We start from the raw sequence: 15547 nt of genomic DNA, 5'->3' as shown, positions 1-15547 counted from the left end.
GAGCGTCGCCTGCAACCTGCGTCTGGAGCGTCGCCTGCAACCTGCGTCTGGAGCGTCGCCTGCAACCTGCGTCTGGAGCGTCGCCTGCAACCTGTGCCTGGAGCGTCGCCTGCAACCTGTGTCTGGAGCGTCGCCTGCAACCTGCGTCTGGAGCGCCGCCTGCAACCTGTGCCTGGAGCGTCGCCTTCAACATGCGTCTGGAGCGTCGCCTGCAACCTGTGTCTGGAGCGTCGCCTGCAACCTGTGTCTGGAGCGTCGCCTGCAACCTGTGTCTGGAGCGTCGCCTTCAACATGCGTCTGGAGCGTCGCCTACCACCTGCGTCTGGAGCGTCGCCTGCAACCTGTGTCTGGAGCGTCGCCTGCAACCTGTGTCTGGAGCGTCGCCTGCAACCTGTGTCTGGAGCGTCGCCTGCAACCCGTGTCTGGAGCGTCACCTGCAACCTTGTCAAGTTCAACCACCGGAGCGAGACCGGAGCCTTGCTGCGTCACGATAAGGAACTGTCTATCGTTGAGTTGGAACCGTCTCTGTGTCCACCTCTTCGCTAAGTAGGTCAACCCGTTCGCTATTACCTTAGTGTTGGGAACCGTCTCTGTGTCCACGCCTTCGCTAGGTAGATCTGGCCGTTGCCGCGACCTAGTGCTAGGAACCGTCTCGTTGGGTTCAGCATTCTGTGTATGAGTCCCGGCCCCACGTCCTGTTCCCAAAGAGGGGTCCCGGCTTTGTGTTCCATGTTCTTGTCTCTCAAGACCAAGGCTTCCTCTTCCGCGCTCTAGGCCGCGTTCCTATCCTCACCAAGACTAAGTCAAGGCTTCCGGCTTTGTGTTCCGAAGTTCCTGTCTCCCAAGACCACGTCATGTCTTTGCCCAGTTCCTGAGTCCGAGTCCGAATCAAGACCCAGGTTCTGGGTTCTTGTCCAGTCTCTGGCTTGGGTTCAGAACCCAAGCCTTGTCATGTCCTCACCTCGAGGAAACCAAGCCTCGAGGAATCAAAGCCATGTCCAGTCCTGTAGCCATGTCATATCCTCGCCTAGTTCCGGGGTCCGAGCCCGAGTCAAGACCCAGGCTCTGGGTCCCTGTCGAGTGTCTGGCTTGTAGTCCAAGCCCAGGCTCCTAGTTCCCAGTTCCTTGTCCTGGTAACGCTTGGCTAGCCAATGTCTTAGCCCAGGTCTGTGTTCTTGTCCCAGTTCCTAGTCTGCATCCAGCTCCTCGTCCCTAACTCTAGCCTCTAGTCCTGTTCTATTTCTAGTACTTCAGTGTCTGTGTCTTGCATTTAGACCCGCACTCAGCGCCCCCTATTTTGACAGAACGAACCAGCCATACATGGACCCAGCAACGCAGACACTGTCCTCTAACTCTCGTCATCCTAGGTTCCCTCCTGACTGAATACCACCCACTCACCCGGGTAGTCCTTAGTCCTGGACAGCCGGGTTTGGTCGCCCGGAGGCTCTCATGGGGGGCGGGGCGGGGGGGGGGTGGTACTTTCTTGGTCTGGTACGTGATGTCCGAGTTCCTGTTCACGGTCCGGTCCATAGCTGCGGACTCCGGGTCTTCCGGTTGTCCCTTGTTGAAGTTGGGCTTATTCATAGGCACCTAATGCTCGTTTGGGGGCTGAGAATATAATGGCCCTGGATTTGAGTGTGGGTGCTGGTTCGTCTCGTCAGTATCCCGTCCTCGCTTCCGTGGGGTAAGTCAGGCCGGCTTTGCCGTGACCCTGCGGCTGGATCTGTCCCTTCCTGTCCTGGCCTCCGTTGGGTAAGCCAGGCCGTCTTTGTCGTTACCCTGAGGCTGGACTGTTCCCTCCCCTTCCCCATCCTTCTGACGCCTCGCCTGCTACATTCGCCTGGAGCCTCGCCTGCTACCTTCGCCTGGAGCCTCGCCGGCTACCTTCGCCTGGGTCTCGCCTGCTACCTTCGCCTGGGGTCTCGCCTGCTACCTTCGGCTGGGTCTCGCCTGCTCCCTTCGCCTGGGGTCTCGCCTGCTCCCTTCGCCTGGGGTCTCGCCTGCTCCCTTCGCCTGGGGTCTCGCCTGCTACCTTCGCCTGGGGTCTCGCCTGCTACCTTCGCCTGGAGCCTCACCTACTACCTTCGCCTGGGGTCTCGCCTGCTACCTTCGCCTGGGGTCTCGCCTGCTACCTTCGCCTGGGGTCTCGCCTGCTACTTTCGCCTGGGGTCTCGCCTGCTACCTTCGCCTGGAGCCTCACCTGCTACCTTCGCCTGGGGTCTCGCCTGCTACCTTCGCCTGGGGTCTCGCCTGCTACCTTCGCCTGGAGCCTCACCTGCTACCTTCGCCTGGGGTCTCGCCTGCTAACTTCGCCTGGGGTCTCGCCTGCTACCTTCGCCGGCAACCTTGTCAAGTTCAACTACCGGAGCGAGACCGGAGCCTTGCTGTGGAAGATAAGGAAATGTCTATCGTTGAGTTGGCAATTGTCTCTGTGTCCACACCTTCGCTAGGTAGGTCCGGACGTTTGCCGCTACCTAGTGTTTCGATCTGTCTCGTCGTGTTCAGCTTTCTGTATTGAGTCCCGACCTTACGTCCTGTTCCCATGGAGGGGTCCCGGCTTTGTGTTATGCGTTCCTGTCTGCCAAGACCAAGGCTCTGTTTTCTGCGTTCCTGTCTGCCAAGACCAAGGCTCTAGGCTCTGCTTTCCTGTCTCTCCCTCGACCAAGTCAAGGGTTCATGGTCTCGTCTTTTCCATGTGCCTCGCCCAGCCCTCTGCTGGGGTTCCCTCGCTCTGTGCTAAGGTTCCCTCGTCCTGTCCAGGAGTCTCTCGTCCTGCCCACGTCACGTCCAAGAACCTCGTACTGTCCAAACCACGTCCAAGAACCTCGTCCTGTCGAAGCCAGGTCCAAGAACCTCGTCCTGTCCAAGTGAAGGCTTTGCGTTCTCGTCCTGTCCATGTGCGTCATCCTGTGCAGGAATTCCACGCCCTGTTCTGTAGCCACGTCATGTCCTTGGCATGATCCCAGTCCCGAGTCCTAGTCTAGACCCGAGATCCGGTTCTGAGTCAAGACCCAGGTTCCAAATCCCAACCAAGACCCAGTTTCTGGATTCTTGTCCGGGCTCTGGTTCCGACGTTCCGTGTCACTGGTCCAGGCTCCTTGTTTCTAGTTCCTTGTCCGATTTCCGCGTTTCTTGTCCATGTCCTATCCCAGGCCCTGCATCCTACTCTCGTTCAGGGACTGTGTCAATGTCCAGCGTCCTTTCTTTCCCACTTCCCTTGCTTGCTTAACACTCCGAGTTCTTTTCCTAGTACTTCTGTGTCTCTGTCTCGCATTTGGGTCCGCTCCCAGCGCCTCCCTTATGTTAGAACAGTCCAGTCAAATATGAACCCAGCAATACAGACACGGTCATTTTACTCTTGCAATCCTGGGTTCCCTCCTGTTGAATGCCCCCCGACCCACCCTCCCGTGTTGTCTTTTGCCCTGGAGAGCCTGTTCGGTACCCAGGAGGCTCCTATATGGGGGGATACGCCATGGTCCGGTCCATGAAGTCCACATTCCTGTTCACGGTCCGGTCCATCGACCCTGATTCCAGGTTTTCCGGTTTTCCCTTGTCCTGCTGTTGGCCTTATTGAGGAACAGGATTTCTCATTTTCGGTTGGCTACGTAATAAGCTCCTGGGTTCAGCTTCAGTGGCTGATCTGTTCCCTTCCCTTCCCTTCCTCTTCCTTCTGAAGCCTTGCCTGCAGCCTCTTCCTGAATGCCAGCCTGCAGCCTTCTGCCTGAAGCCCAGCTTGCAACCTCTGCCTGAAGCCTTGCCTGCACCCTCTGCCTGAAGACTTGTCCCTGAAGAATTGGCTGCAACCTCGCCTGCGTCCTTGCCTGTATCGCTGTCAAGTTCTAGCGCCAAAACAAGACCGGAACTTTGCCGTGACTAGATAAGGAACTGCCTTTCGTTGTTTAGAACCGTCTCTGTATCCACACCTCAACTGGTAGTTCCGGCCGTTTCCCGCTACCTAGTGTTGGGAATTGATACTGTGTCCACACCTTCGTTAGGCAGGTCCGGCCGTTTGCCGCGACCTTGTGCTAGCACCCGTCTCTGTGTCCACGCCTTCGCGACGTAGGTCCGGCCGTTTTCGGCTACCTAGTGTTTGGATCTGTCTCGACGTGTTCAGATTTCTGTGTATGAGTCCCGGCCCTACGTCCTTTTCCCATGGAACCGTCTCGGCTTTGTTTTCTGCGTTCCTGTCTGCCAAGTCCAAGGCTCTCTATCCTGCGTTTCTGTCTGCCAAGACCAAGGCTCTGTATTCTGCGTTTCTGTCTGCCAAGACCAAGGCTCTGTATTCTGCGTTTCTGTCTGCCAAGACCAAGGCTCTGTATTCTGCGTTTCTGTCTGCCAAGACCAAGGCTCTATGCTCTGCGTTCCTCTTCTCCCTTGACCAAGGCTCTGCGTTCCTGTTCTCCCTCGACCAACTCAGGGGTTCATGTTCTCGTCTTGTCCCTGTGCCTTGTCCAGCCCAGGAGTAGCTCGCCCAGTCCGGTGCTGGGGTTCCCTCGTCCTGTCTAGGTGTCTCTCGTCCTTTCCGAGCCACGTCCAAGAACCTTGTCATGTCCGAGCCACGTCAGAGAGATTCGTTCTGTCCATGTCAAGGCTTTGCGTTTTCGGCCTGTCCATGTGCCTCGTCCTGTGCAGGAGTTCCACCTCCTGTTCTGTAGACACGTCCGTTCCTTGCCAAGATCCTCGTCCCGAGTCCTTGCCTTGACCTGGCTTTCGGTTCCGCGTCAAGACCCAGGTTTTGGGTCCTTGTCCAGCCTCTGGTTCTGGAGTTCCGTGTCACTAGTCTAGGCTCCTTGTTCCTAGTTCCTTGTTCGGGTTCAGTGTTTCTTGTCCATGTCCTAGCGCAGGCCCCTGCATCCTAGTCTCGTCCAGGGCCTGCGTCAATGTCAGCGTCCTTTCTTCCCCACTTCCCTTGCTTTCTTTACACTCCGAGTCCTGATCCTATTACTTCAGTGTCTGTGTCTGGCATTTCGGTCCGCTCCCACCGCCACCCTTATGACAATCCCATCCCAACCCCCGAATCCTAATCTGCACTGTAACTTCCTACATTACCGCCCCTTATCCTAATATGAAAACTAACTTTCAAACATCCCATTCCATAAATCCTAAACTGAATTCTAAATCCCTTCATCACTGCCCCTAACCTTAATCTGACGATCAACACCTCACATTTCTGAACCTAAACCCTAATCTAATCTGACCTCCAGCACCACTCTTCCCTTTCCATAAACGCTAACCAGACAGCTAGCCCACCACAACCATGTACCCTATCGCCAATCTGACCGTTACCTCCCACATCCCTGATCTTAAGCATAATATGACGTCCATCCCAGCCACATTCCCGTCCCGAAACGGAAATGAGACCTGAAACACTTCACATGCCTGACCATAAATCATAATCTGAAATCTAAATCCGCAGATCCCTGTACCTTAAGTCTCCCTAAGAGACATAGATAGTTTAAGGGAATGGGCAAAGAAGTGGCAAATGAAACACAATGTTGGAAAGTGTATGGCCATACACTTCGGTGGAAGAAATAAACGGGCAGACTATTATTTAGATGGGGAGGGAATTGAAAATGAGGAGATGCAATGGGACTTTGAGTCCTTGTGCAGGATACCCTAAAGGTTAACCTCGAGGTTGAGTGGGTGCTAAATAAGGCAAATGGAACGTTGGCATTCATTTCTGCAGGCACAGAATATAAGAACAGGGCTGCGATGTTGATGCTCTACAAGGCATTCCTCAGACCACACTTAGAGTATTGTGTGCAGTTTCGGCTCCTTATATTAGAAATGTTATACTGACATTGGAGAGGGTTTAGAGAGTATTCCCGAGAATGATTCCAGGAATGAACGGTTTACCGTATGAGGAACGTCTGGCAGCTCTTGGCCTGTATTCGCTGGAGTTCAGGAGAATGAGGAGGTATCTCATAGAAACATTACAACTTTTAAAAGGCCTGAACAGATTAGATATAACAAAGTTTTTTCCCCCCATAGTAAGGGAGTCCAGAACATGAAGGCACGACTTCAGGGTTGTGGGACGTCCATTTAGAATAGCAATGCGGAGAAATTGCTTTAGCCGGGGGGTGGAAATTGTTGCCTCGAGCGGCAGGACATTGGGTGCATTTAAGGCAGAGATAGATAGGTTTTTATTAGCCAGGGCATCAAAGGGCATGGGAAGAAGGCAGGGGTGTGGGGATGACTGGAAGAATTGCATCATCCATAATTTAATGGGGGAGCCGACTCGATGGGACAAATGTCCTACTTCTGTTCCTATATCTTATGGTCTTACGGTCTCTAAATCCTAATCTGAACTAACTCTCATGCATGGGCCAGAGGAAAGTGGCAGGATTGCGTGATACTGAATCTCGGGTGAAGAGATCAAGAAGGACAAGAGCGATGATTTTCTCACTACCCGCATTATCACAACCAAGCCAAACAGTGACATGTTCTTCATTTTCCTGGTGCACGAAACGCCCGTGAAAATGCTCGTGAGAAGGCAAGAAGGCGAGAGGGATCCTATTAGTTAAGCTGGAGCCAGAGAAAACAAATCACCACTAAACTCTAATTGACAGGGTGCAGTGACACTGAAGCTCCAGTAAACCCTGTCAATTTAAAAAAGGCGATCCCACACACCCAGATGGAAAATGAAGATTACTGTAAATTTAAAATAGGGAAAATTACATCTCACTTTGAGATGAAGTATTACTAGGCTTCTAAGCATTTTTCTATCTAATTCGTTAAATAAAATCAGATTAATAAGTCTGAAACACGTTAAACTAGAGATGACATGGTTTTCATTATCTTTATCCATGGGACTATCACAAGCCTGGCCTGATCAACCCTGCTGGGTCGCCCTGGTGCAGATGTCTACTGATTAAGGACCTGAATTACCCTAAGACTCCACTTTACATTACTGATGACGCGTTCGAATACACACCAGGTTAATTAAGACAAATGTTGTTAGACCAGTTTAATGAAAGGAGTGGGCCAGATTTTTTTTTTCACAACCCTATCTGCCAGAGCCCCTCATTCCGCCCGAAACTAAACTCCGCAACCCTGTCTCCCCCAGCCTCAGATGTGCATCCCCAACCTTACCATTAACGCTAATACTAACGTCCAAGTGCACACAATCCAAATATCCCGGACGGCAGCCCAACTAAAGTTGGCCACAGCCCCACGATCAAGCTCACTTTATACAAGGTCTCACCCACCCCGCTCTCTCCCCACGTGGAGGCTGCATCTTCATCTCCCAACCTTACCCATAAACTAACACTTACTCCCCTCCTACACACCCACATAAAACCTAACCCACACCACGACACTCATACCCTACAATCCAATATCATCCTCCACTTCAATCACAAGTCGTAATCCTATCACCTCAGCACATTCGTAAACATAAACCTGAAAATTTGTGTGAAGACGAGGAAGATCCCAATAAGACAGTGGTCAAATGTGGGCCAGAGCAAAGTGGCAGGGTTGAGTGACACTGAATATCGAGAGACGAAATCAAGAAGCACAAGAGCGAAGATTTTCCAGCAACACATATAAAAGTTACTGGTGAACGCAGCAGGCCAGGCAGCATCTCGAGGAAGAGGTAGAGTCGACATTTCGGGCCGAGACCATTCGTCAGGACTAACTGAAAGAAGAGCTAGTAAGAGATTTGAAAGGGGGAGGGGGAGGGGGAGATCCGAAATGATAGCAGAAGACAGGAAGAGGAGAGATGGAGCCAACAGCTGGACAGTCGATTGGCAAAATGGATATGAGAGGATCATGGGCAGGAGGCCTGGGGAGAAAGAAAAGGTTTTCCCTCTGCCCACATAAACCCAACATAACTATTACACTGTGGTGAGCAGGTGGGAACAGACAAATGGTTTATGTTTTACTCGACACATGGAACATGGAAGAGTACAGTCAGGAACAGGCCATTCGGCCCACAATGCTGTGCCGAACCAGCTCGAAAGCAAATCAAAACTCCCAAATACTAATCCTTCCTACAACACCATGTTCATATCCCTCAACTTCCTGACATCCATTTGCCGATCCAAAGCGTCTCTTCAGGACCTCTCATGTATTTCCTTCTACCACCTTACCAGCCATCCACGAGTCTCTGAATAAAATTATAGGTTTACACACAGAAGACAGAGTGTAGTGTACGAAGCGACTTATTGGAGCCGGAATCCTGTAATCAGAGGTGTTCTGTAGGGATCTGTACTGGGAGCTCTGCTGTTTGTGATGCATATAAATGACCTGGATGAAGATGCAAATGGGTGGGTTGGTAAATATACCGATTATACCAAGATATGTGGAGCTTTGGATTGTGCAGAAGACTGGCAACGAATACAGAATGGTATATATCAGTTGTAGATAAGGGCTGAGCAATGGCAGGTGGGAGTTATCTACGATAAATGCAAGGAGATAACACATTGTTAAAGGCAAGATCCTTATCAGTGTTGCTATTCAAAGAGATCTTGGGATCCAAACCAATATCTCGTTGAAAGTGGCTGTACAGGTTGATGTGGTGGTTACGAAGGCTTCTGGAATTTATGCTTTTGGTAGACTAGAAATTGAGTCCAAAAGTCATGATACTATGCTGCACCTGTATAAAACTCTGGTTATGCCACATCCGGAGTATTGGACAGGTTCTGATCACAATAAGAAGGATGTTACGGTTTTGGAGACGATGCAAAAGACATTTTCCAGGATGCTGCCCTAGTTCAGAGGACATGTGCTATCACGAGAGTTCGGATAAACTTGGGTTGTTTCTTCTGGAGCGTTGGAAGTTGAGGAGATATTTTATGGAGGTTTATAAGATTATGAGAGGCACAGATAGAGTTGACAAAATGTATCCGTTTTCCAGGGTTGAAATGACTAATACCAGAGGGCATGCATTGAAGGTGAGAGGAGGTAGGTTGAAGGAGCATGAGAGGGGCGTACGCGTATTTGGAGATGAGCGCAGATTCGGGGGTGTCAGCAGATCCTGGGTTGTGATGAATATCAAAATTGTACAATTTATACATACGTTGATTATAAATATACTTTGAACTTTTAACTTCGCTCTTGCCATGTGCTTGAAGATGGAGGAGGCCATTTTAAAAGACGGTGCTTGCAGCCTCCATTTCCAGATCACTTTGTTCTGATTCTTGCCCTGGGATAATCTGATGTGGATTTGGGGTATCACCCGATAAGGATGTGTGCGCTCTTGCGGATGCTGATAGATTCGGATTGTGGGAGATATGGAGTGTGCATGGATATATAGGTATCGGCCTGTTTGTGGGTGTCGAAGGATGAGGAGCTTAGAACAGTGATGAAGCTTCTCCAACTCTCTTGGCTCTTGGCTGAAACCAGTTTTAGTGTTGGTCCTGGCGGTGGTCACAACTTCTATTATCGTGTCAGTCGCTTCCACTCGGTTTCACTAGTGAGCTCTGCAAGTTCCTGGTGGAGACAGAGGAATACCGGCGCACACGAATGCTGGAGGATTCTTCATTGCTCTTTCTGTGACTATTCTGTTTGGCCAGTCCGGATTGTTAGCACTGAGCGAAACTCTCAACAAATATTTAGTCGGAAAGCTATTGGAAGTTATTCTAAGGAACCGGCTATATACGTAATTAGAGAGCCAATGACTGATTAAGGATAGTCAATATGGCTTTGTGTGGTACGTCCATGTCTACCCAATCTTACAGAGTCTTTAGAGGTGCTTACTGAGAAATCTGATGGAAGAAAGGCAGTGGATGTGGTCTACAGGTAATTTAGCAAGGCCATTGACAAGCTCCCTTGGTTCAGAGGTTCCGTAGCTCGGCATTCAGAATGAGGTAGTAAATTGGATGAGGCAGAGTGTGGAAATAGTTGGTTCCTCTCTGACTGGAAGCCTGTGAGCAGTGGAGAGGCGCAGAGATGTTGTCGTTTGTCATCCATATCAACAAACTGAATGTTAATGTGATACACTGGATACAATTTGTGGATTTCAAACAGATTGTGTTGAATTATAGACAAACAGAAAGGCCATCAAAGTTTGCCAGGGGATTTGGAACAGATGGAAAAATGGGCTGAAACATTGCAGATGAATTTTAATGCAAACTAGTGTGAGATGTTACACTTTGAGTGGACAAATCAGGTGAACATTTGGGCAACGGGGAATACGGTAGGAGAGGGGATTCTGGGAATACAGATTCATAATGACTTGACTGTGGCGTCACAGGTAGACAGGGTGATATAGAGAGCTTCTGGCACATTGACATTCATAAATCGAAGTTCTGAGTACAGACATGGTATGGTATGTCGAAACTGTGTCAGATGTGGCGAGCCTCATTTGTGTAGCCTTTGTTACCTACCTAGAGGGAAATATTAATAGGACTGAAAGAGTGCAGAGAGAATTTACAGGAATGTTGCTGGGAATTGAGCGCCTGAGTTGTAGGGAAAGGTTGAGTAGGTTAGGAGTTTTTTTCCCTGGAGCTTAGGAAAATGATGGGAGATTGTAGACAGATCCGCACGCTCTGACAAACCGACGTGCTCCCCAAACCCGCTGATACCCCAAATTTACTCACTGCCGTAATCCGTGCACAATCTAATATCCACGCGCACCCCCGAATCCGTGTGCAGACTCAAGTACACAAGCACCCGATATCCAAGCGTAATGACAATTCCACGTGCATTCGCAAACCCGCTGACTCTCCGCTCCCAAATCAGCCTATTCACCGAAATAAGTGTGCAACCCCAAATACACACGCACGTACCTGTCCGAACCACATTTTCTTGCAGGTTATACATGGAGAACCCTCGGGGTGAAGCGTTTGTCCTCAGATGCCCTTTCCAGTTCCCCTTTCACCTTAAACCTGTGCCCTGAGGTTTTCGGCTACACGACTCAGGGGAAAAGACCGTGACAGCCAGCTCATTAATTCCCCTTATATAGCTGGTTTATTAGGTAGCTGGCTCTGTCCGTCATCAGTCAAGGCAGCAAACGCATGAACTGGGATTTTATGAAGCTCTAACATCAGAACGGGTCACGCTGTCTCTGACGTGCCTTCTTCAGTGTGAAGCTAAGATGATATGTGGATTAACTTTGGGAGTAAAATCGAGCTGTAGAAATGATCAATGCTGATCCCGATTCCAATTACTGATGGGTCCGGTTTCAATGATTTAACCGTGACTGTATCTGGAAGCAGCCGAGGAGGAACGCAGAGCGCACATCAAATGCTGGAGGAACTCAGCATGTTAGGCAGCATCCATTGAAATGAGCAAACACTCAGCATTCCGCGGCGAGACCCTCTCGAGTACGAAGCTGTGCCCCAGTTTACGGCCGGTCTAAGAGGGAAAGTAGGGACAACTTAGCAACCTGAGACTCAGTGACTACGTTGCTGAAAGAATTCTAACACACGTCAGCAGATCCTTGGTTCACGTAATGGAACACAATTATTGACCAATTGACAGAGGACTCTGACCGTGACATACACCACCGGACACTTGAAACACAAGACCAGAGATTCACTCTGAAAAATACCTCAGAACCAGTGAATTCAATGTAAACCCGTCCCAGTCACAACTTCCTGGGGGCCTGACCTCAGCTTGTGGAAAACTCCAGGCAAATTCCAACTAAAAACATAGAACATCGACATAGAATAGTACAGCACAGTGCAGGCCCCTCGGCCCACAATGTTGTGCCGACCCTCAAACCCTGCCTCCCATATAAGCCCCCAACTTATATTCATCCATATACCTGTTCAGTAGTCTCTTAAACTTCAGTATTGTATCTGCCTCCACCACTGACTGGGCAGTGCATTCCACGCACCAACCACACTCTGAGTATAAAACCTTCCTCCAATATCCCCCTTGAACTTCCCACCCCTTACCTTAAAGCCATGTCCTCTTGTATTGAGCAGTGGTGCCCTGGGGAAGAGGCGCTGGCTATCCACTCTATCTATTCCTCTTATTATCTTGTACAGCTCTATCATGTCTCCTCTCATTCTCCTTCTCTCCAAAGAGTACAGCCTTAGCTCCCTTACTCTCTGATCATAATGCATACTCTCCAAACCAGGCAGCAAACTGGCAATTCTCCTCTGTACCCTTTCCATTGCTTCACCATCCTTCCTACAGTGAGGCGACCAGAAGTGGACACAATACTCCAAGTGTGGCCTAATCAGAGTTTTACAAAGCTGCATCATTACATCGCGACTCTTAAATTCTATCCCTCGACTTATGAAAGCTAACACCCCATAAGCTTTCTTAACTACCCTATCTACCTGTGAGGCAATTTTCAGGCATCTGTGGACATGTACCGCCAGATCACTCTGCTCCTCCACACTACCCAGTATCCTGCCATTTACTTTGTACTCAGCCTTGAAGTTTGTCTTTCCAAAGTGTACCACCTCACAATTCTCCGGGTTGAACTCCATCTGCCACTTCTCAGCACACTTCTGCATCCCAACAATGTCTCTCTGCAACCTTTTCCAATCCTCTACGCTATCTACAACACCACCAACCTTTGTGTCGTCTGCAAACTTGCCAACCCACCCTTCTACCCCAACATCCAGGTCGTTAATAAAAATCACGAAAAGGAGAGGTGCCAGAACAGATCCTTGTAGGACACCACTCGTCATAATCCTCCAAGCTGAATGTACTCCCGCCACCACGACCCTCTGCCTTCTGCAGGCAAGCCAATTCTGAATTAACCTGGACAAACTTCACTGGATCCCCTGCCTTCTGACTTTCTGAATAAGCCTACCGTGTGGAACCTTGTCAAATGCCTTACTGAAATCCATATAGATCATATCCACTGCACTACCCTTATCTATATGCCTGGTTACCTCCTCAAAGAACTCTATCAGCCTTATTAGACATTATGTGCCCTTCACAAAGCCATGCTGACTGTCCCTGATCAGACCATGATTCTCTAAATACCCATAGATCCTATCTCTAAGAATCTTTTCCAACAGCTTTCCCACCGCAGACGTAAGGCTCAATGGTCTATAATGACCCGGACTATGCCTACTACCTTTTTTTGAACAAGGGGACAACATTCACCTCCCTCTAATCCTCCGGTACCATTCCCGTGGACAACGAGGACATAAAGATCCTAGCCAGAGGCTCAGCAATCTCTCCCCTCGCCTATGGAGCAGCCTGGGGAATATTCCATCAGGCCCCGGGGACTTATCCGTCCTAATGTATTTTAACAAATCCAACACCTGCTCTCCCTTAATATCAACATGCTCCAGAACATCAACCTCACTCATATTGTCCTCACCATCATCAAGATCCCTCTCATTGGTCAATACCGAAGAGAAGTATTCATTGAGGACCACCCTCACTTCCACAGCCTCCAGGCACATCTTCCCAGCTTTATCACTAATCGGTCCTACCTTCACTCCTGTCATCCTTTTGTTCTTCACATAATTGAAGAATGCTTTGGGGTTTTCCTTTACCCTATTCGCCAAGGCCTTCTCATGCCCCCTTCTTGCTCTTCTCAGCCCCTTCTTAAGCTCCTTTCTTATTTCCCTATATTCCTCAGTAGACCCATCAGATCTTTGCTTCTTAAACCTCATGTATGCTGCCTTCTTCCACCTGGCTAGATTTTCCACCTCACTTGTCACCCATGGTTCCTTCACCCTACCATTCTTTATCTTCCTTACCGGGACAAATTTATCCCTAACATCCTGCAAGCGACCTCTAAGCCTCGACCACGTGTCCATAGTACATTTCCCTGCAAAAACATCATCCCAATTCACACCCGCAAGTTCTAGCCTTATAGCCTCATAATTCGCCCTTCCCCAATTAAAAAGTTTCCTGTCCTCTCTGATTCTATCCTTTTCCATGATAATGCTAAAGGCCAGGGAGCGGTGGTCACTGTCCCCCAGATTCTCACCCACTGAGAGATCTGTGACCTGACCCGGTTCATTACCTAGAACTCGATCTAATATGGCATTCCCCCTCGTCGGCCTGTCCACATACTGTGACAGGGATCCGTCTTGGACACACTTAACAAACTCTGCCCCATCTAAACCCTTGGAACTAATAAGGTGCCAATGAATATTAGTGAAGTTAAAGTCACCCATGATAACAACCCTGTTATTTCTGCGCCTTTTCAAAATCTCCCTCCCAATCCGCTCCTCTGGATCTCCACTGCTACCAGGGGGCCTATAAAATACCCCCAACAGGGTAACTGCTCCCTTCCTGTTCCTGACTTCCACCCATATTGACTCAAAAGAGGATCCTGCTACATTACCCACCATTTCTGTAGCTGTAATAGTATCCCTGACCAGCAATGCCACCCCTTCTCCCCTTTTTCTGCCCTCTCTATCCCTTTTAAAGCACTGAAATCCAGGAATATTGAGAATCCATTCCTGCCCTGGTGCCAGCCAAGTCTCTGTAATGGCCACTACATCATATTTCCATGTATGTATCCAAACTCTCAGTTCATCACCTTTGTTCCTGATGCTTCTTGCATTGAGGTACACACATTTCAGCCCTTCTACCTTACTGTCTTTACAACGTTTATTCTGCTTCTCTTTCCTCAAAGCCTCTCTGTATGTTAGATCTAGCTTTACTCCAAGCACTTCGTTCACTGCTCTATCGCTCCGGGCCCCATCCCCGTCGCAAATTAGTTTAAACCGTCCCGAACCATGCTAGCAAACCTACCTGCAAGGATATTGCTCCCCCTCGCGTTCAGGTGCAACCCATCCAATCTGTACTGGCCTCACCTTCCCCAGAAGAGATCCCAATGATCTAAAAATCTGAAACCCTGCTCCCCGCACCAATTTCTCAGCCACGCATTCAACTGCCATCTCCTGCAATTCTTACTATCACTGTCACGTAGCACTGGCAGCAATTCTGAGAACGCCACCCTTGAGGTCCTTTTCTTCAGCCCCGAAACTCACACTTCAGGACCTCATCCCTCTTCCTGCCTATGTCGTTGGTCCCAACATGTATCACGACTTCTGGTTGCTTTCCCTCTCATACCAGGATTTCACGCACCCGGTCAGAGACATCCCGGACCCTGACACCCAGGAGACAACAAACCATGCGGGTGTCCTTCTCACGTCCACAAAATCTGCTGTCTGCTCCCCTGACTATAGAGTCTCCAATGACGACAGCTCTCCTCTTCTCCGTCCCACCCTTCTGCACCACAGGGTCAGACTCAGTGCCGGAGGCCCTGTCACCGTGTCTCACACTTGGTCGGTAGTTACGGCCAACAGTATCCAGGACGGTGAACTCATTATTCAGGGGTGCTCGGCACTACCTGTCTGCTCACCTTCGCTTTCCTCCTTCTGACTGTCACCCAACGACCTGCTTCCGACAGCCTAGGTGTGACTACCTCCCTGTAGCTCTCATCTGTGACTGCCTCATTCTCCATTATGAATCGAAGGTCATCCAGCTGCTGCTCCAGATTCCTTGCACAGTCTTCCAGATCGCCCAGCCGTATGCACTTCTGGCAGATGTGACTCTGCGGGAGAGGGGAATTCCCCCAAGACTGCCACATCTCACATGAGAGGCACATCACCGTCTCAGGAGACATTTTAAAAACTAACTGCGAGCTAGCTTGTCCTCCGCCTCTTCTCGT

The 15547-nt window shown here is 49.8% G+C and overlaps 1 protein-coding gene across 1 annotated transcript in view; it reads right to left on the bottom strand.

The window, feature by feature from the left end:
• The window catches only part of LOC140185252 (uncharacterized), a 622887-nt gene that overhangs the window by 566993 nt on the left and 40347 nt on the right, over window positions 1-15547 (bottom strand). Inside the window, exon 3 of the mRNA XM_072238640.1 lies at window positions 7396-7401. Coding sequence (XP_072094741.1) covers window positions 7396-7401 — 6 coding nt within the window. The remainder of the gene's footprint in view (window positions 1-7395; window positions 7402-15547) is intronic.

The sequence above is a fragment of the Mobula birostris genome, chromosome 20 (assembly GCF_030028105.1).
Source record: "Mobula birostris isolate sMobBir1 chromosome 20, sMobBir1.hap1, whole genome shotgun sequence".
Classification (NCBI taxonomy): domain Eukaryota; kingdom Metazoa; phylum Chordata; class Chondrichthyes; order Myliobatiformes; family Myliobatidae; genus Mobula; species Mobula birostris.
Note: the sequence above shows the minus strand (reverse complement) of the source record. Positions and strands in the feature narration are given on the sequence as shown.